This window comes from Physella acuta, unplaced genomic scaffold (assembly GCF_028476545.2).
Source record: "Physella acuta isolate Inbredline_101_S28 unplaced genomic scaffold, ASM2847654v3 ptg000090l, whole genome shotgun sequence".
Lineage (NCBI taxonomy): Eukaryota > Metazoa > Mollusca > Gastropoda > Physidae > Physella > Physella acuta.
Window position 1 is genome coordinate 732,501 of NW_026731610.1, and position 20,520 is coordinate 753,020.

The window sequence follows — 20,520 nt, forward strand, 5'->3', positions numbered from 1 at the left end:
TATATATATATATATATATATATATATATATATATATATATATATATATATATATATATATATATATATATATATATTAACACATGCAGAAACATTTACGAAAATTTATCTCAAAAGTGTTTATAAACTTTTAATTTTGGTCATGTTTTTCAGACGGACTATTTTTCCCAGTTATACTATTGCGTATACACATTTTAGCCTTTGACACATTCCAAATTTTAATTCTTATCATAAAAAAATATCCTCAATCTACTGATGAACTAAAATACGACCCTCTCACTATTATTTTAACATTCTGTTTTGCCAATCCCGATAAATGTTTTTTTCTGTTTGAAAATGTAATAAAAAAATGAAACATCAATTGTTTAATGTTTTGGTATATGTTTTCATAAAAATTTACCATCAAACTTCTTCAACACATTAACACACGCTGTTTACAAATTTCACTAATGGATAAATGGACGGTGAAGTCGTTTCATTAGAAGATCGTTAACTAGCGATAGATCGTGGGCGACAAAGTGGAAACTATATTCTAATTATTTTTACAAGCTTTTATTTAACTCACCTCCTCTGTCTGTCTGTCTGTCTGTCTAGGTCGAAGTGCCCTGTGAAATTGCAGGCACTTCTAACTGACAGATATAGTTCGTAATTGGTACGTGGGTCAAGACATGAAGACAATGCATCGTGACATTAAATGCGTTTTAATTTATATGAATTAATTCTAATTTCGACCAAATTAGTAGGCAGTTCTATACACTATTTACAATATAGTTCTATATTGTAAATAAAAACATGTAAAGTACTAAAAAAATTCATAAAAAACCGTTTTAATAACTAGCTTTTATGTAATAATGCACTAAAAAATAGAAAATAAATTATACACTACTATTTAAATTACTATAAAGAAAAGGTATGTTCCTATATATTAGTAAAGGTATCCAATAGATACTGAAATGGCCCATGCTTTTCTTTATAGTTATTTAAATAGTAGTGTATAATTTATTTTCTACTTTTAGTGCATTATTACCAGTGTTTCTTCCAGACATTTTTCTCCGGGGGGGGGGGGGGGGGCACTTGAAATCTTCGGGGGGGGGGGGCGGTAAACTTTCTTCGGGGGGGGGGGGGGGGGCGGACACTGTTAAAAGTATATATTTTCTATATAAATTATTTAAATTTCATTTCGTTCGGGGGGGGGGGGGGGGGCGGTAAAAAGATGAAGAAGAGATGCCTGGAAGAAACTCTGATTATTACATAAAAGCTTGTTATTAAAACGCTTTTTATGAAAACATTTTGGCTGTGCACACACCTCATGTTACCCCGCTTGTAGTGCCACAAGGCGGTGGTGACAGAATCATGTGTGTGGGGGTGACACCGAATCCCATGTAGTAATAGGGAGTTATAGGCGAGCCATCTAGATGGAGGCATCCGGCTGTGGTTAGGCATGGAGATGGTTAGGCACCCCGACACTTAACCATAGACATAAGGGTTACGGGATAATTTAGATCTAGAGAGCACTAATATGCCCATTACATCAACGGTCCTGACAGCCCACTGGGAATAGGGCTTGTAAGTGTACGGTCTCGAAATCTACTAGCTGCATAGTACGAGAACGAGACATTGTGACCTACTTACAAGCCCTACTTGTTCTTAGCATCTTTTTGTCCGATGTCCGACGACCCAGTCTAGCCATGATGCTCGACCATCTTGAAATTTTCATGACTGTTTAATAGCCTTTTAAATATTTATGAAAACATACATAAGTATAAAAAAAATGTAACACTCCTTCACCTCAAGGATTATATGTATGTGTGGCTGTTCAATAGAACGTAGACCTCTCAATGTCAACCTCTCCATTCTTTTGAAATCCCTGAGCTCACTCAGCTGCAATGGGTACCTGTCTCGAGTCGAGCAAAGTAAAATCGATGATACATATAGCTCAGCAAATTATCTATTCATTTACACAGACGAACTCTATTTCATCTGCATCAATGTTATTTATATTTCTTTTTTATTTGTAAAGCATATTTTATCTACGTGAAATCATTTATTTACTACTACGTGTTGAAGAATGCAACAAAACATTTATAGCACAACAAATATAAATAAACACAGGATTGAACAGTTTTGACCTGTTTTATTTAGTAACAAAAAAAAGCATACTTAAATTGCAATAGTAACAGAAAAGCTATGATGAACGATACATTATCAGTTTAATTAACATCTGAAGCATAAGCGTGTGATTCTGTGATTCCCAGAAATAAATGCGCAACGGAAAAATGCGCAACTGAAAACTATGCAAACACAATCGAATGCGCAGATACAAACTTACAACACTAATACACTTCCGTTTGGTAATAGTTTGTGGAAAAATGTTTTATTGTCCAAATGTACAATTGGACATATTTACCAAACGTCTATAAATGATCGATTTTTTAAGGAAAATTTCCTCCTGCATACTCTTTTTGTGCTCCGTTTTCCGTTGCGCATTTTTTTCCTTTTGCTGTATCCCATCATATAGTTATCAGTAAAACAAAAACCTGAATGTAACAATGGCGGAACAATTATTCTAATTGCTGATAAACGTAACGATAATTATCTTAATTCTCTTAGTATAGTTCCAGCTTTAAAGAGTAACCAAATAGAGGGTTCTTAAATATTAAATACACACGCAGTTATGTCATCTTATTTAGTCTTTTTTAAAAAAAAAACTATATCTCAGAGAATAACGAAACATTGTTTCTAAAATATCAAATGACTCTCATTTATAATTTTCGTCAATTATTTTATTTTCTATTTTTTTAATGACCTGAAGAGACTAATTGTTACTTTTTAATTTTAGTTGTTAGATTTAATTACTAGAATAGTTATAAACTATTATTCTGTTCTTTGCTTCGGATAACTCTTTTATTTTTCTAGTAAAATTACGCCTTACTGTTACTTTAAGAGAATTAAAATATACATTTAATAAAGCCGTTCTTGGAGATAATTATTCAAACACGAAGACAGAAATTATATAAACTACGTATTATATTTGCCAATAATTATATAATGCGACAGTAAACGCACTTGAAATGTGTCGTTAAAAAATAATTGTATGTAAGTTAATTAACGCTTGCACATTACTCCCGGTAATTACTACCCGTTGTGTTTTGATCTGTATCTATCAAGAGTACGTCTTTCTCGGCGGATCATGTAGTTTAATGTGAGTAATCCTAAACAAGTGACTCTAATAGACTGATATTTCTACATAGTCTACTTACATACTTTGATAATAAAACTAATTGAATAATTTCCTAGATTCGTTTTGTTAGCGACAGATCGGTGTATATTCATATTCGCTTGCTCCGCTGTCCTAAAGTTTTTTTCTGCTGCAATTTGTTAAATTAATTTTCGTTAAAAGAAAAGATAGTATTTTCAAATGAATATGGCGGTTTCTGAAGAAATAATATCAACCGCGAATATGACGGAAATCGTTGGAGGTGGTGTCGTAAATGTGGAAATAGTCGACGGCGGAAAAGAGGAAATAGTCTCCGATGAGGTGATGGAGTACCTGTTCATTTCGCTAACCATCAGCGTCCACGGCGTTATAGCGATGACTGGCGTCTTGACCAACAGCGTCAACGTCTTCGTGTTCTTTAGACTGGGTTTCAAGGACAGCATGAGTGTTGGACTTTGGACCCTGTCCTTCACCGACCTCACGGTGTCCGCCCTACAGCTGTCCAGCTGTTTCTGCTACTTGGTCAACATCGTCTACCCCAACAGCCCTGTCGACCCGTACACCATCGGCGCTTTCTATTTCAGCTGGATGAGGTATATCGCGTATTTAATCTCATGCTGGATAACCGCGGTTATATCCGCCGAGCGATGTTTTTGCGTTATTTCCCCTTTTAGAGTTAAACAAGTATTCACAACAACACGATGCGTTTTCATGATTTTGATAATTTATTTCTTGCATATAGGTATCCATTTACCTGTCTTCATGTTTACACCATTACAATGCGTTACGTTTCCTATTTTAGGGACGGGAATTAATGCAACCGTAGTGTACGCTACGCAGTTAAAAATTGTGTACTAACAAGAATGTGTCCTTTGTGTATTCATCGCAGACCTGATCGCTGGGATGTGTCTGTCTGCAACATCACAAGCTATCATCATCGTCTGTACGTTTTGGATGATCTACGCACTCAAATCTTCTTCTAAAATTCGCACCGCGGTGCGCATCGATCGGGTTAATATTTCTACGCAAAGTAAAACAAAACCACCCAGCAGTTTTGAGGATAATCTCTCAACACGGGAAAGAAAGCTGGCCAAAGTAGTGGTGCTTTTGGCCATTATTTTAACCGTATGCAACATCCCAAAATGTATGGTGACGGCTGCGCATAACCTTCTGCCAAGTCTGGGGGTTGGGGGTTATGAGAATTTGGAGGTCTTGCTGTGGGAGGTGTCGTATGTCTGTACCACTATGTGCTGTTGTAGTAATTTCTTGGTGTATCTGGTGTTAAATGCCAGCTACAGAAAAACTTTAACTCAGATTTTTCATGTGTGACAAATAAATTTGTCTTGTTGGCAATGAAATGGTTTCTTCAGAAGTTTTATTATCTAACTCATAAATGTGACTTACTTTTTAATTTATTTTATTTTATTTTTTACCATAACTAAAAATATTTATTCTCAAAACATTTTATATCCAACTTGTTTTCATGATAAGTGAAAAAAATGTCATGAAGTACGATTGTGGTGTCAAAGATGAGATCAGTGATGGCATTTGTGGTGTCAGAGATCAGTGATGGCATTTGTGGTGTCAGAGATCAGTGATGGTGTTTGTGATGTCAGAGATCAGTGATGGCGTTTGTGGTGTGAGAGATCAGTGATGGCATTTGTGGTGTCAGAGATCAGTGATGGTGTTTGTGATGTCAGAGATCAGTGATGGCGTTTGTGATGTCAGAGATCAGTGATGGCATTTGTGGTGTCAGAGATCAGTGATGGCATTTGTGGTGTCAGAGATCAGTGATGGCGTTTGTGATGTCAGAGATCAGTGATGGCGTTTGTGGTGTCAGAGATCAGTGATGGCGTTTGTGGTGTCAGAGATCATGTAAGTGATGGCGTTTGTGGTGTCAGAGATTAGATCAGTGATGGCGTTTGTGATGTCAGAGATCAGTGATGGCGTTTGTGGTGTCAGAGATCAGTGATGGCGTTTGTGATGTCAGAGATCAGTGATGGCGTTTGTGGTGTCAGAGATCACTGATGGCATTTGTGGTGTCAGAGATCAGTGATGGCGTTTGTGATGTCAGAGATCAGTGATGGCGTTTGTGATGTCAGAGATCAGATCAGTGATGGCGTTTGTGATGTCAGAGGTCAGATCAGTGATGGCGTTTGTGGTGTCAGAGATCAGTGATGGCGTTTGTGATGTCAGAGATCAGTGATGGCATTTGTAGTGTCAGAGATCAGTGATGGCGTTTGTGGTGTCAGATATTAGATCAGTGATGGCATTTGTGATGGCTTCATGTGGGGTGTAGTCAGGTGTGGTCTGGATCCTCAGGACAAACTTGTGCTCCAAGGGGTGAGGGATCTTGTAGCCAGCAAATAAAACGTGGGGGTCTTTTAACAGCTGAGTGGTGATTACATTTCCAAGAGTGTCGTCTTCTTTGTTGACAGTGAAGATGGCTGCATTGGGGACTTTAGTGTCTTTCTCTATGTAGATTTTTTTCTCCTTCAAACAGAAGAAATGACTCAAAAGTCGATGGAGGATTCATAATGAATTTTAAAACTGCTATTCCAATACGACTGTCATGTTTATCGTTTTCATAAAGGTGACTTACACGAGATGTTGTTGGTAAATGGATTACTGATAAATAAATAACAATATTATAGTAATGCATATATAAAATAAAAATATTTTAAAATGCTGTTTCGTTTCTTTTTTTAAAATATAAGAGTGCATAAATAGGTAGCTTTTTCAAAAATCTAAGGTTTAAACAAGTTTATTAGAAAAATAAAATTATACATTAGGATTGCATGATCAAATATTCCCATCTATTTTAAAAGGTGGATTATACGATACATTGTGCAGCTTGTCTCTTTTTCTAGGTTATCGCCCTTGTAGGGTACGAGATAATCTTACTTAAACTAATACATGTAGCCTACATGTATGTATGTTATATATATAAATAAATAAATAAAAAAAAAAATATATATATATATATATATATATATATTATATATATATATATATATATATATATATATATATATATATATATATATATATATATATATATATATATATATATATATATATATATATATATATATATATATATATATATATATATACGTATATGTTGAAATGTATATTCGTGTACATATGCGAATAAAGTTAAAACTATATCAATACCATCATTGCCGTCACGTATTTTGCGCAGTCTACTTGGAGTCAGCTTCCTTAGAGGCAAAACATAAAACTGGCATACTATCTAATTGCAAAAAAAAAATATGTAGATGCTATTATCCTTGCGTCGCCACAGAAATATTTTTTTATTTGGAAAACGTGAAAAATAAACCGGGAGTGATCTCCCCTAAACTTTCTCAAATATTCTTATATAAAATAACAGGGGATGGGAACTCGGGCTATAGACATGATTTTTAATCCATTTTAAATACTTAAAGTTTTAAAAATAGAATAAAATCTCGTAGACACATTAATTGCACACCAAGTGAACGCCAAATAAAAAAGCGCATAATGGTGCGCAATATTATTATTACTTTTAAAATTTACATTAGTTTTTTGAGAAATCGGAAGTAGCGTAAAGTACTACATCCAGTCAACGGAAATGACTCAAAATTTAATAGAAGGTAGAGAATTAGATCTTTTACTTACATATGAAATTTCATTTATCTATCTGAAATAGTACTCAAGTTATAGGGTTTTGAAAAATTCAAAGTAGGAAAAGTTCCACTTCCGGTTATCGGAAATCGCTCAAACATTGATACGGATCTACGATTTTGATTAAATACTGATATATGAAATTTCATCAACCTAGCTGTAACGGTACTCAAGTTATCGTGTTTACACACGGACAGACAGACAGACACACAGACAGACACACAGACAGACACAGACATACGGACAAGATTGCAAAATTATGTTTTTCCGTATCAGTGAGGTGTGAAACGTCGAAATTTGTAAAAATCTCGATTTTTTTTTTTTTTGCACGATTACAAGACTTTCTCTATACTTCGTATATATGAGAAAGTAAAAAACTCGCTGCTCTGGAAACGTGTCAAAATTGTGTAACAAAATTTAACACCAAAACTCTAACCACACCCACTGATATAAATGTATATTGATTTAATTCTATGCTTTAATTCGTTTGCGTCATTGAAATAGCAGGATTCAGCTCACAAAACTAGACCACTAATCAAAGATATCTAACTACATACTAAACGATTTATGTATCAATATTACATATCATTAGCACTGGGTGACTGACACTAAACGACGACATATTACATAAATACAATATTGTTCAAATTGAATACAGAATAAACATTGAAAAATCCTTAATAAATCACAAAATACCAGCATAAAAACAACCAACAACCAACATAAAATGTCACTCAATAAGATTATAAAAAAACGCTTGAACAGAATACAAAAAAGTGATGTTACAGACATTTAAGAAATCACACAACCAACATATAAATTGAGTTTGCTATTTTTGCTAACAAATAGTTAAGTCCTCGGGCGCCGACCTTAGGGGGGGGGGGGCAAAATGGGTAGGAAAAACAAATTGAAAGTTTAAAGGGGGGGTGCGAATCAAAAGTTCGAAGAGGGGTTGCGAATCGAAAGTTTGAGGGGGTGGTGCAAATCACAAGTTAGAGAGGGGTGGAAATCGAAAGTTTGTCCCCGGGCGCCGGGAAGGGTCGCTACGCTCTGGACATACACACAAATATTCAATAAAACAGCGCATACAATTATTTTCTGTAACCGCAACTCGCACAAAAAAAAAAAATCTCATAACTCACAGAAATACTTTACATGATTCGCGTCTGTGAACTCACATTTTTTTTTTTTTAATTAAAAAAAAATTCCGGGCGGCTATGCTGTGCTACTCGTCGCATAAAAAATGGGTAATTCCCAAATTTGTTCCTATTTTTTTTTTTACTTTTTTTTCCCTCTATGCAGTTAATAGCTTAAACCCATGCCATTAAAATGAACTTGACATAAACAGGTCGACAAAGAGCGAAAACTGCTCTCTTGCAAGTGGGTACAAAACCCAAACAAACTATCTCATCAGTACGTCGAGTTAACAAATGTGGGTTATAGCCCTTGACCCCCAGTAGCGCGGCATAGTCCTTGTTTCTTTCTTGCCGAGGAAAAAAAAAAGCTATAAATGTTTTATCACGTGGTGGCTAAAAATAGATCTCGTTTCTTCCGTTCTATCTATTTTGTAGTAAAGGAAGTTAAAAGGAAGTTAAAAAAAATTAGTTCTCAGCCTTCGACCGAAAAAGTGTAAACTTTCTTCCCAAAGTTAATAGTGGGGTTCTATGTGGAAAATGTAAAAAAAAAAAAAAAAAAAAACTAAAGTAAAGAATGCTCTACTTGTAAAGTGAAAAAGAGCGCTGTCTTTGTTTGTAAATTTATGTATGCAAGCGAGGGAAGATAATTGTCCCTGTCAAGACTATCTGGTCTGTCAAGAGTTAGTAATAGCAATGAGTTTAGGCAAATGGATAGATATGAGTTAGGAATAAAACGGTGTGTATGCAAAAAACGGGTATCTCTGCCTTTTTTACTTTCTCGTATATACGAAGTATAGAGAAACTCTTGTAATCGTGCAAAAAAAAATCCAGATTTTTACAAATCTCGACGTTTTACACCTCACTGATACGGAAAAACATAATTTTGCAATCTTGTCCGTGTCTGTCTGTCTGTCCGTATGTAAACACAATAACTTGAGTACCGTTACAGCTAGGTTGATGAAATTTCATATATAAGTATTTTATCAAAATCGTAGATCCGTATCAACTTTTGAGCGATTTCCGATAACCGGAAGTGGTACTTTTCCTACTTTGAATTTTTCGAAAGCCTATAACTATTTCAGAGAGATAAATGAAATTTTACATGTAAGTAAAAGATCTAATTCTCTACCTTCTGTTAAATTTACACTAATTTCCGTTGATCGGAAGTAGTAATTTACGCTTCTTCCGATTTCTCAAAAAACTAATGTAAATTTTTAAAGTACTAATAATATTGCGCACTATTAATTCACTTTTTTATTTAGCGTTCACTCGGTGTGCAATTCTTTTGTCTACGAGATTTTATTCTATTTTTAAAACTTTAAGTATTTAAAATGGATTAAAAATCATGTCTATAGCCCGAGTTCCCATCCCCTGTTATTTTATATAAAAATATTCGAGAAAGTTTAGGGGAGATCACTCCCGGTTTATTTATAAAGGAAATGTATACAGTCCTTTCATATGACGTCACGTCCGTTCGTGGATGTAAGCATCCACCATCTCGGTGTACAGATCTATATTGAAAATGGTGATCTGTGCGGTGAAAGGTTGTGATACTCGAAGTGGCAGATCTAAAGGGATTCTTTTATTTCGACTGCCAAGGGTTATATTAAACCAAGATGCTAGAGATCGACAGTTAACAGAACGTAGACGCCGTCAATTTTTAGACAATATTTATCGCAGCGGTGTGAGTGAAGCAGCGGCAAGGCGCAACAAAGAAAATAGTGTTTTAACGTCTAGATCTAGAATCTAGCTCTAAACATAGCGTAAACATAATTCGGACCACAGATCTAGATTCTGGATTTAGGGTGACTGGCTCCGCTGGGTAGACATAGAATCGAAAATCTACTTTACTTAAATTCAATTACAAAATTTAGATCTACATTCGATTCAAAATACAACCATAATAAATCAAAAGTAGTAATAATAGGCCTAATAAAGCATTTAATTGTCTCTAAGATCTACAATCTCGCTCTATAATCTAATCATTTTTTTAGCAAACGAAATTTTCTGAAATTGAAATAGATTATATGACTAGACTTAAATCTAGAATCTGCTACTTAAATTAAATTTTAAAAAGTTTATACAAGCATGTAGTTGATATTATTGTAGTAGAAGTCTTTAATAAATTACTTTGTGTCTTTTTACAGCAATATGTATCTGATACTGGTCTGAGTTTAATTAAATTCAAATGCATATTTATTAATTAGTCTACTAAGTTTACGTAGCCTAGTAGTAGAATCTAGATCATACCAGCCAACAACAAATAACTACAGTATTATTACTTGGTTAATGATTGGGCTAATTTTTTTTAAATCCACTGTTTATAAAAGAAACAAATCAAGCTAGAAACATTATAAGTGAGATGGTTTAGAATAATAACAATGAACCCAGTCTACAATTGATACACTTGCAGGTCTACATAGGGCCTACAGTCTAGTAGTTTACAGTATGCACCTAGTGTGTAGCTAGTATACTAGTGTGTAGCTTTCCAGAGTTAAGATTGTTGGGTGTAAAAAGGGATACTAACTAGGCCTAATCTGCCTAAATGCTTTCCCCTGATGAGCCATGTGTGCTATAAATGACATAACATGACATCGAGGTGAGAAAAGGCTTTCCCCTTTGTTCTCCCTGCTGGGCTCTGAGGGTCAAAATTATATAAGAGATACTATCTCTGTGTGGCTGGGTATCACGGAGGTGAGAAATTTTCAGGGGAGGGCAGTGGTACTGACTCCTCTTTGGTTTTATTGTGGGTTAGAAAAAGGTGAGGGCTGACCATCATGAGGGTTGAACATCAGTATTAATGTGTATGATCACTTCCCTGCTGGATTATAAGTGTCTTAAATTGTAGAACATGCTACTCAGATTGGCTGAGATCTAAGAACAGCAGTGGTTATTACCCATGAATTATATTAGCCGTTGTAATGTGGGTTTTGTAGGAGTTAAGTGGTCTCTCGTTTGCTACGATAGTGTGGTGGTACTAGATCTATTGCTACTAAATCTTGAACTTAGCAGATAATCTAGAATCTACATTAACCAGATCTAGATAACCTATAATATATTACTGCATTTGATCAGATTTGTCTACTTAAACTCTAAACGCAAACAGTATTACTAACAGTATTTTTATTTAGAAATTTCGGCCACATATTTATATTATACACGAAACTGTCAATAACAATATAAGGATCTTCAATTCCTAAGAGTTCAAGTTTTTTAACATATTTTTCCTTTTCCGCGGGTGCGGTTCTTTACATACAGTGAACGCGTCCAGCGCTGGTAAACAGCTGATTGTGTTTACGTCTGGTGTACACCACTGTGGCGGCGGAACTAGGTATCAAGTGATTTAGATCACGTGTTTTCAGGGACTCTATTGTCAATGACAATATTGCTGCGCAGATTTGCCACCCCTGACGCTAGGTGGCGACAAGTACTTTTAGGTTATACTATTTGTAAGTCTTGTAATCGTGCAAAAAAAATCGAGATTTTTATAAATCTCGACGTTTTACACCTCACTGATACAGAAAAACATAATTTTGCAATCTTGTCCGTATGTCTGTGTGTCTGTGTGTGTGTGTGTCTGTCTGTCTGTGTGTAAACACGATAACTTGAGTACCGTTACATCTAGGTTGATGAAATTTCATATATAAGTATTTTATCTAAATCGTAGATCCTGATCAACTTCCCGATAACCGGAAGTGGTACTTTTTCTACTTTGAATTTTTCAAAAGCCTATAACTTGAGTACTATTTCAGATAGACAAATGAAATTTCACATGTAAGTAAAAGATCTAATTCTCTACCTTCTGTCAAATTTTGTGTAATTTCCGTTGACCGGAAGTACTAATTTTCGCTATTTCCGATTTCTTAAAAAACGCATGTAAATTTATAAAGTATTAATAATATTGCGCACTATTATGCACATTTTGTTTTGGCGTTCGCTTGGTGCGCAATTCTTTTTTGTATGAGATTCTATTCTATTTTTAAAAGTTTAAGTAATTAAAAATCATGTATATATTCCAAGTTATATAAGAATATTCGAGAAAGTTTAGGCAAGATCACTCCCGGTTTATTTTGTAACATTTTTGCTTGAGATTCAAGGGAAACCACTCTATTTTACAGATGGCCGCTGTTTATATTGGAAATCTTGCTCGCACATGATGCCTACATTTATATTGATATTATATTTAAATATGAAATGACTTCACGCGTTTTTTGACGATTTTTACCTCCCCCCCCCCGTCATAAAAAGCCAGACTTCCCCCTAAAATGACGTCGCACCTCAGCCCACAACCCCCTCAAAATTGCAATTGAATTTTTCTTAAAAATCAGCCAACATGGAGAATTTGAATCAATTACTATTACAATTTATTTAAAGTTTTCTAAAACGCGAAATAACGGCTAAAATTCGTTTTTTTTTATAATGACTTTTTTATAATGCAAAAGTGTTACGTCACACGATCGGGATCCTCTCCTCCTTATCACAAACCGACACAATGAGTGTGATGTCATTTATGGACGACCCCTTTGAAATGGCCGATGACGTCATTTTATCTCCACCCCCCCCCCCCCCAAAAAAAAACAACCCAACAATAAACCATGCTGTATGAACGCGTGGGCCTACTTGGGGTCACAGTGAGTTCAAGATAGCCCTATTTACTTTAGTTGTTACAATGTGTATCTCCCTTCCCCGTGAAGTAATTGTAGTTTACCCAGGAACGGAACTACCATGCCGCCAGACCCCGCAATCATAGGCGTAGTGACCCTTCCCGGCGCCCGGGGAAAATTTTTTCGATTTGCACCCCCCCTCAAGATTTTCTTCTTCGTTCTTAACTTTTAGCGTTGGGAGGAACGAGCCTTATCTGCCAGAGGGTTTGAACTCGAGACTTTTTTCGAATTTATCAACCATCAGCTTTGCCGACTCGACCATGCTTCCATCACAATTAAGGATTACGTGTCAACTGGTTTTGCGAAATTGAGGCCATTGACTTCGATTTCAGCCTGCTTTTCTTTTTGGATTTGCTTCCTTAGCCTTTGTCCAACCAACACAAACTACAAGGCAGCAATTGTTTGATTTTGGAGTTGTCTCTCCTAGAAGAGTGGCTGTCCTCAGCTAACGAGCCTCATCTACCCGAGGGTTTGAACTCGAGACTTTTCGGTTTAGCAACCATAAGCTATACCGACTCGACCCAGGAACTGAACTACCATGCCGCCATACCCCGTAATCAGAGGCCTAGCGACCCTTCCCGGCGCCCGGGGAAAAACTTTCGATTAGCACCCACTCAAGATTTCGATTTGCACCCCCCACCCTACACATTGCAATTTGCACCCCTCCCCAAACTTTCGATCTGCACCCCCCTCAAGCTTTCAATTTATTTTTCCAACCCATTTTGGCGCCCCCTAAGGAGAATAGACGATCCCCGGTGCTCTTCGTCTAAATTAATGATATACAAATTAATTTCAATTTTCAAACTTATAGTGTTAATTGACTTTTTATTACTTTGTTGTGGTGTTGGGAAAAAAAATTACATAATTAGCGTGAATGATCAAGTGAAATGTGGTAACTAAAACATATTTAAAATACTGCAAGTTATATATTTTTAAGTGCATTATTATACAAAAAGCTCGTTATTAAAACATCTTTATGAAAAAAAAAATTCTGTTAATACATGTGCATAAGTCATTTGAACATGTGTATGTAGGGTGTGACAATGTGGTGTAAAATGTGCTATTGAATATATTCATATAAGTCTTTTAAATGGTTTACAGTATCCATGATTAGAAAGACACTGCATATATTTTTGCATTTGAATGACGTTGAATAAGGATAACATTTAACATATTTAAAAAAATTTTTTTTACTAATAAGTAGCAGAAAAATATCTAAACAGTTTGAAAAGTCAAATGTTAACTTTGCATCTCATGCCGAACAAACCTTTGTTGTCTGACACTGAACTCAACTACCTGGTATGTTAAGGCATTAAATCATCAGAAAAAGCTCAAATAAACCCCAGCATTCAACACACAGAGGTCGTATTGGAATTAATGTAAGAATACAAGTTTTTAGTAAAAAAAATATAAAAAATTGATACATTTTGTTAGTGATTTTTAATTGAATGTTACAGTCCCACAGCAAATGACTACAGACATTTTTTCATTAAAGTGTTTTTAAAAAAAATGAACAAAACAAAGCATAAATTATGCTAAAAATACAATACCAAAATGTCAAAACATAACCGTTGCAGGTTTAGTCTTCTTGCGTTTAAATTTATAACTTGTATGTGGATTTACTATTTCAAGCATTAGAAACTGATAGTTGTGTCAGGGAATGACCCCGCTGAGACCAAAGAAAAAGATCAACTATATGTTTAGCTGCAAGGATGGTCGAAAATGGGTAATTTACTATTATAATTTATTAAGAACAATCTTCTCTAACTCTAACCTTTTAATTACATTAAAATTTATGCAATGAACCTCTTGCAATATTTGTATATATACATAGATATATATAAGTAACCTAGAAGTAGAACTTAAACATTATCTTTTTATTTATATATACAGAATGTGAATGAGTTAAAAATTAGAATGTTTGTTCCATTGATGCTTCAACAATTTAAATAATACAACATAACCACTATTCTGGGTGAAGTTGTCATGACAAACAATAGATTTATAAAATTTATTTCCAGTATGAATTTATTTGTGCCTACGTAAACTAAAACTGTCAGAAAACCTTTTATGTATGACAAACATCACATACATAAGGTATATCTCCTGAATGAACTCGTTTGTGTTTTGTTAAAACAGAATTACTAGAAAACTTTTTATGACGAACATTACATTCATATGGTTTTTCTCCTTAATGAATACGTTTGTGAATTATTAAAGCAGAACTGAAAGAAAACCTTTTATAACAAACATCACATTCAAATGGTTTCTCTCCTGAATGAAGTTTTTTGTGTTCCATCAAATTAGAATGGACAGAAAACTTTTTATGACAAACATCACATTCATACGGTTTATCTCCTGAATGAACTCGTTTGTGTGTTGTTAAATGAGAACTGCTAGAAAACTTTTTATGACAAACATTACATTCATATGGTTTTTCTCCTGAATGAATACGTTTGTGAATTATTAAAACAGAACTGAAAGAAAACCTTTTATGACAAACATCACATTCATAATGTTTAACTATTAAATGAATTTTTTTGTGGCTGCTTAGAGCAGAACTATTAGAAAACTTTTTATGACAATCATCACATTCATGTAGCTTATCTCCAGAATGAACTTTTTTATGTTTAATTAACCTAGAGCTATCTGAAAACCTATTATGGCAAGCATCACATTCAAGTGACCTCTCCCCTGCTTGGGTTTGTTTATTCAAGTTAGATCTTTGAAAAAACTGTTCATGATGAACATGAGGATCAACCGAGAGATATGTTTCATCTTCAGAGAGTTTAAGCTTTTCTTCAAATCCATTTTATTGTTTGTCCTCGGAATCTAAAAATTTCGTCCATAAATCTGGTTTTATATCATTGTTGGTTGATAAAGCTTGTAATTCTGGTTTTTTATCTTCACTAGTTGATAAAGTTTGTAATTCTGGTTTTAAATCTTCACTAGTTGATAAAGTTGTTAATTCTGGTTTTACATCTTCAGATCTTGTACACACTGCTGATAAAGCAGGTTTTGTATGTTCATGAATTAAAAATCCTGCTTTTACATCTTGAGAAGTTAGAAATGTCATATTGTGTTTTACAGCATCAAAAGATGAAAATGGTGTACATTCTGACTTTGCGTCTTTAGAAGATGAAAATTCTTGCATAACATTGGTTTTAACATCCTCTGAAGTTAAAAATGTCAAGTTTGGTTTCGTATCACGGAAAGTAAAAAATGATGATACTTCTGTTTTTATGTTAGAAGAAGATGAAAATACTGTAGATAGAAGTGGCTTAACATCTTCAGAATTTAAAAATTCTGGTAATTCATCAGACTGTAAATCTAAATCACTAGTTTCCTCTCCCATGTTGCACTGCTTCTTATAAATGAACTGAGGATTAAATATTTAAATGTTAAAGTTGTGATTATATAGCCAAAACAAAGTATATAATATATAAACATAAAAAGTTGTGCTGGCTGGTGTACACATGGGTAGTCATGATTCCTTTATTATATTATCTAAACGACACTGGAGGAAATATAACAAAAAGAGGATGACCATACATTTTCTGGCTAAATTAAGGGAAAAATTCAAGTTGCTTTCAATTTTTCAAATATTTTAATAGGTCTTATAATAAGTGAGCTCCTTTCCAATTTTTTTTTACTTCATTTTGTTTTTACAGGTGGTTAAAGATGCTTAACAGTCGTCTTAATAAAGTCTACCATTACTATGTTAGTATTTATCCCTCTGAAATAAAATAAAAATTGACATTTTTATAATTTAAAATATTGCTATAATTATAAATAATTATAGATCAAGTTTATAAGGGACGGAGTGGTCTAGCGGTAGAGAGCTGGACTGCTAACCCGTAAGTCACGAGTTCGAATCTGGGTTCAAGTTAGTAGACCATCCTTGAGTCCACCCAACTCTGATGGGTACTCAGGTTAGGGAAAGTAAAAGCGGCTGGGCATAGTGCTGACCACACTATCTCTTCATATGCTGAGGTCACAGAAACAAGTGAACTCTACTTCACTTGCCCCATAGACCGTCAGGTTTGAAAGGGAAACTTTATAAATCAAGTTTAACGCTTTAATTTAACAGCCCAACAGAGCTACGTTGTTTACTAATTTTTTTATTTATTTTATCTATGTTAGGTCACAGGGAATAAAATTTCAGATGGACAATTTTGGCAGATACGCAATATTCTCAGATAATCTCACATGAGATTATAAATATTCTCTTCCTTTTGAGAGGAAATAAGCTGTTTATTTTCTGATGACTGGGTCCTAATAAGATACACAGCTCTTAGTGACTTGCTTTACCTATTTTCTTAGGCTATCCCTTACCCTTAAGCCTAATCCTAAAGTCTAACCTTAACACCAAATCTTAGCCTAAGCTTTTAATGCTATTTGCACTAATAACAACAAAAAACAACGATCAAGACAGGTTTTAAAACTGAAAACAGTAGGCCACAAGGGTCTACTAAATCATTTGTCTAGGTATAAAAAGGGATATCGGGTCTGCTAGATTTTTTTAATTTGAGCAATTCAATGTTGACATAACAATTAACAGTTTTATTTCAACATGAAAGGTAGGGGCAGGTTAAAAAACAGAATGTTATTGAATCTTGTAAAAAGACAATACAGTGTCAGATGATAGTCCTAGGTCTAGCTGATCTTACTGTTCTTTAGTAAATTGTTTTTAGCACAATCTAGCATTTGTGATAGTAGATTTAAGTTCACAAGTATATGTGAATTACCAAAATAAAAATGGGATGATTTTAGATACAGATGTCCGATAATAGATTCTTCCATAAAATAGTTGTGTTGGTTTGTTAGTAGTATTGTAATCTTGACTAATTTTATGGTTAAAAATTAGGGTTAGGCATATGGTAGGATTAGGGTTGGGGTTAGAGACAGGCTTAGCATTGAAATATGCCATTGCCAGCCATGCGTGTATTTAGTTAACTACAAGTAATCTAACACCCCCTTTTTAAAGAAGATTCAATTTTTAGACACTTGTATAAAAATTCCTGGTAATCTAGAGTTTTGGGTACGAAAAATCGGCCGAGGCTAGCAATGTGCGACAAAGTTGTCTCATAGTTAAGGCTTTAATAGAAGTAAATTGTGATATATTTGTGTCAAATATTATAGATAATGGAATAATAAACCAAAACAAAGGCTAAATATATCAATATAGGCCAGAAAGTTACTTTAAACAGCAGTGTTAGCTAGCAATATTTGCTATATAAACAGCAGCCATTTGTAAAATAGAGTGTCTTCCCCTAAATCTCCCGCTATAAGTTTACCAAAAAAAAAAAAAGACGGCTGCTGAAGTAAACGAGCTTTGTTGCATCTGATGAAAACATTGCTAAACTTTATTTAATACTGAAATTTTTAATATAATTGTTTAAAAACAGCTACATGAATGAAAGTTTGAAACATTTTTTGTAACTTTTAAAACATATCTTCCTTAAAATGTGAAATAATTACTAAAATTTAATGCACGTTCTTTTCACATTACTAGTCTCGAATTCCCAATCATAGTTAATAGTAGTAGTAGGCATAAGTACTAAGTAGATATCTAGATCCAATATCTAGATCTATTACTGGGCCTTAATTTCAAATTTGTATGTATGTAGGCCAATGTAGGCCTAGAATCTATAAAATATTATTAGGCCTAATATTATTATTTAGGCATTAGGGCCTAGATCTAGATTAGATCTAGAGTTTATTATAGATATTAGTTAAATTTAATATAATGATGGAAGGATTCTCGTCAACTCGTTCGCCCCCATTAATGAAAACGAAACCGTGCCGATCTAGATTTTAGATCAAAATAAAAGATTCAAAACTAGATATCTAAATCGCTTCGACAGCTTGGGCCGTGATATAAAATTATAAAACAAACCCGCAAGCTGTGAACCGAACGGCCTTGGCATAGGCCAGTGCGGGATGGTTTTTTTCTCGGATGATAATAATTAAGGATTTTTAAAAAATATTCTAGATTACTCAATAATATTCAACTTACTCTTATAATATATCAGCTAGATCTAGATCTAGATCTTGATCTAGATCTAGATCTAGATCTGTCTTGTTTGTTGCTAGACTAAAGATGAGAAAGAAAGTTTAGTTTTTAAATACACTTCAGTACTCTTCAGCCAATTAAGAATAAAAATATGTATTCCATAAGAGTCCTTTCATATTTAGAGACTGCAAATTAACTTAGGATTAATTAAATGTAATGTAATGCGTGTAAGCTGTATACGCATAGGAATTTTTATAATTCATCTAAAAATATTTATTATGAAGTATGTAGATTGTAATTATTTTAAACTTAAGATTAGTTAATGCTAATATTTAATTAGGTCGAAGACCGACCCGGGAGGGTGACGAAAAACGCTATTCCCTTCGGAAAAAACCATTATGGTCGTTAGATTTGACCGGAAGACGTGTTTTATTATATAAGCAGAGCTACTTTATGTTAAATAAAAAAAAACACTATGTCATTTGTTCAATTTACAAGGGAGTTTGCTTTTTACTTTCTCGTATATACGAAGTATAGAGAAAGTATTGTAATCGTGCAAAAAAAAAATAGAGATTTGTGCAAATCTTGACGTTTTACACCTCCTTGAGTCGGAAAAACATAGTTTTGCATACTTGTACGTATGTCTGTGTGTGTGTATGTGTGTCTGCCTCTCTGTGTGTGTTTGTGTGTGTATGTGTGTGTGTGTGTAAACACGATAACTTGAGTACCGTTACAGCTAGGTAGATGAAATTTCACATATAAGTATTATATCAAAATCGTAGTTCCGTATCAACTTTTGAGCGATTTCCGATAACCAGTTTAACTTTTTCTACTTTGAATTTTTCAAAAGCCTATAACTGAAGTACTATTTCAGATAGATAAATCAAATTGTACATGTAACTTAGAGATCTAATTCTCTGCCTTCTGTCAAATTTTGAGTAATTTCTGTAGACCGAAAGTAGTAATTTTCGCTATTTCCGATTTCTTAAAAAACGCATGTGAATTTATAAAGGACTAATAATATTCCGCATTAAATCATGCACATTTTATTTGGCGTTCACTTGGTGTGCAATTCCTTTTTAACGAAATTCTATTCTATTTTAAAAACTTTAAGTATTTAAAATGGATTAAAAATCATGTATATATCCCGTGTTGCCACCACCTGTTTTTTCATATAAGAATATTCGAGAAACTTAAGGGGAGATCACTCCCGGTTTATTTAAAATAATTATTTTTCAAACTACCTCTTCTTCGTTCTTAATTTTTAGTGTCAGGAGGGGTCGAGCCTTATCTGTCAGAGGCTTTGAACTCTAGACTTTTTTTCGAATTTATCAACCATGAGCTTTTGCCGACTCGACCATGCTTCCATCACAATTAAGGATTACGTTTCAACTGGTTATGCGCCATTGAGGCCATTGACTCCGATTTCAGTCCGCTTTTCTATTTGGATTTGCTTCCATAGCCTTTGTCCAACCAAGAACAAACTACAAGACAGCAGTTGTTTGATTTTGGAGGTGTCTCTCCTAGAAGAGTGGCTGTCCCCAGCTAACGCGCCTCATCTGTCCGAGGGTTCGAACTCGAGACTTTTCGGTTTAGCAACCATGAGCTTTACCGACTCGACCACGCCGACAATTTTATACTATTTTAAACATAAACAGAAAATAGCGACGTATAGCATTCGTTTCAGTAAAAAATTTAAATTGTAAATTAAAGTATGTATACTAATTAAACTGTAGACATTAATTTTAAAAGTCAATGTAATATAAATTATGAGTTATACCGTTCAGGAAACCTCTGTAGTTGTAATTACCTTTTGATTTG

The 20,520-nt window shown here is 34.2% G+C and overlaps 2 protein-coding genes, 1 long non-coding RNA gene and 1 pseudogene across 5 annotated transcripts in view; 1 reads left to right on the top strand and 3 right to left on the bottom strand.

Moving 5' to 3' along the window:
- Positions 1–175, top strand: part of LOC131928325 (uncharacterized) — a 13,581-nt gene extending 13,406 nt beyond the window's left edge. Inside the window, exon 5 of the long non-coding RNA XR_009383759.1 lies at positions 154–175. This is a non-coding gene — a long non-coding RNA (uncharacterized LOC131928325). The remainder of the gene's footprint in view (positions 1–153) is intronic.
- Positions 176–5,437: 5,262 nt separating this feature from the next.
- Positions 5,438–5,753, bottom strand: LOC131928131 (DNA-directed RNA polymerase II subunit RPB11-b2-like; annotated as a pseudogene).
- Positions 5,754–13,589: 7,836 nt separating this feature from the next.
- On the bottom strand, positions 13,590–15,495 carry LOC131928137 (zinc finger protein 3-like; the record flags this gene model as incomplete). Its single annotated transcript, XM_059284082.1, has 1 exon — positions 13,590–15,495. A coding segment is annotated over one exon (621 nt), but the record flags the coding sequence as incomplete, so codon positions are not given.
- LOC131927962 (uncharacterized) lies at positions 15,409–18,791 on the bottom strand. Of its 3 annotated transcripts, XM_059283843.1 has the most exons (3): positions 18,703–18,791; positions 16,236–16,419; positions 15,409–16,062 (listed from the first exon to the last, which is right to left on the bottom strand). In XM_059283843.1, the coding sequence occupies exon 3, from the start codon at positions 16,036–16,038 to the stop codon at positions 15,496–15,498; it is 543 nt and encodes a 180-aa protein (XP_059139826.1). In that variant the 5' UTR covers positions 16,039–16,062; positions 16,236–16,419; positions 18,703–18,791; the 3' UTR covers positions 15,409–15,495. The 3 variants fall into 3 exon arrangements, with proteins under 3 accessions (XP_059139826.1, XP_059139832.1, XP_059139840.1); XM_059283849.1 differs by lacking the exon at positions 16,236–16,419 and having other exon boundaries at positions 18,703–18,786; XM_059283857.1 differs by lacking the exons at positions 16,236–16,419; positions 18,703–18,791 and adding an exon at positions 18,165–18,254.
- Between the last annotated feature and the right edge of the window lie 1,729 nt (positions 18,792–20,520).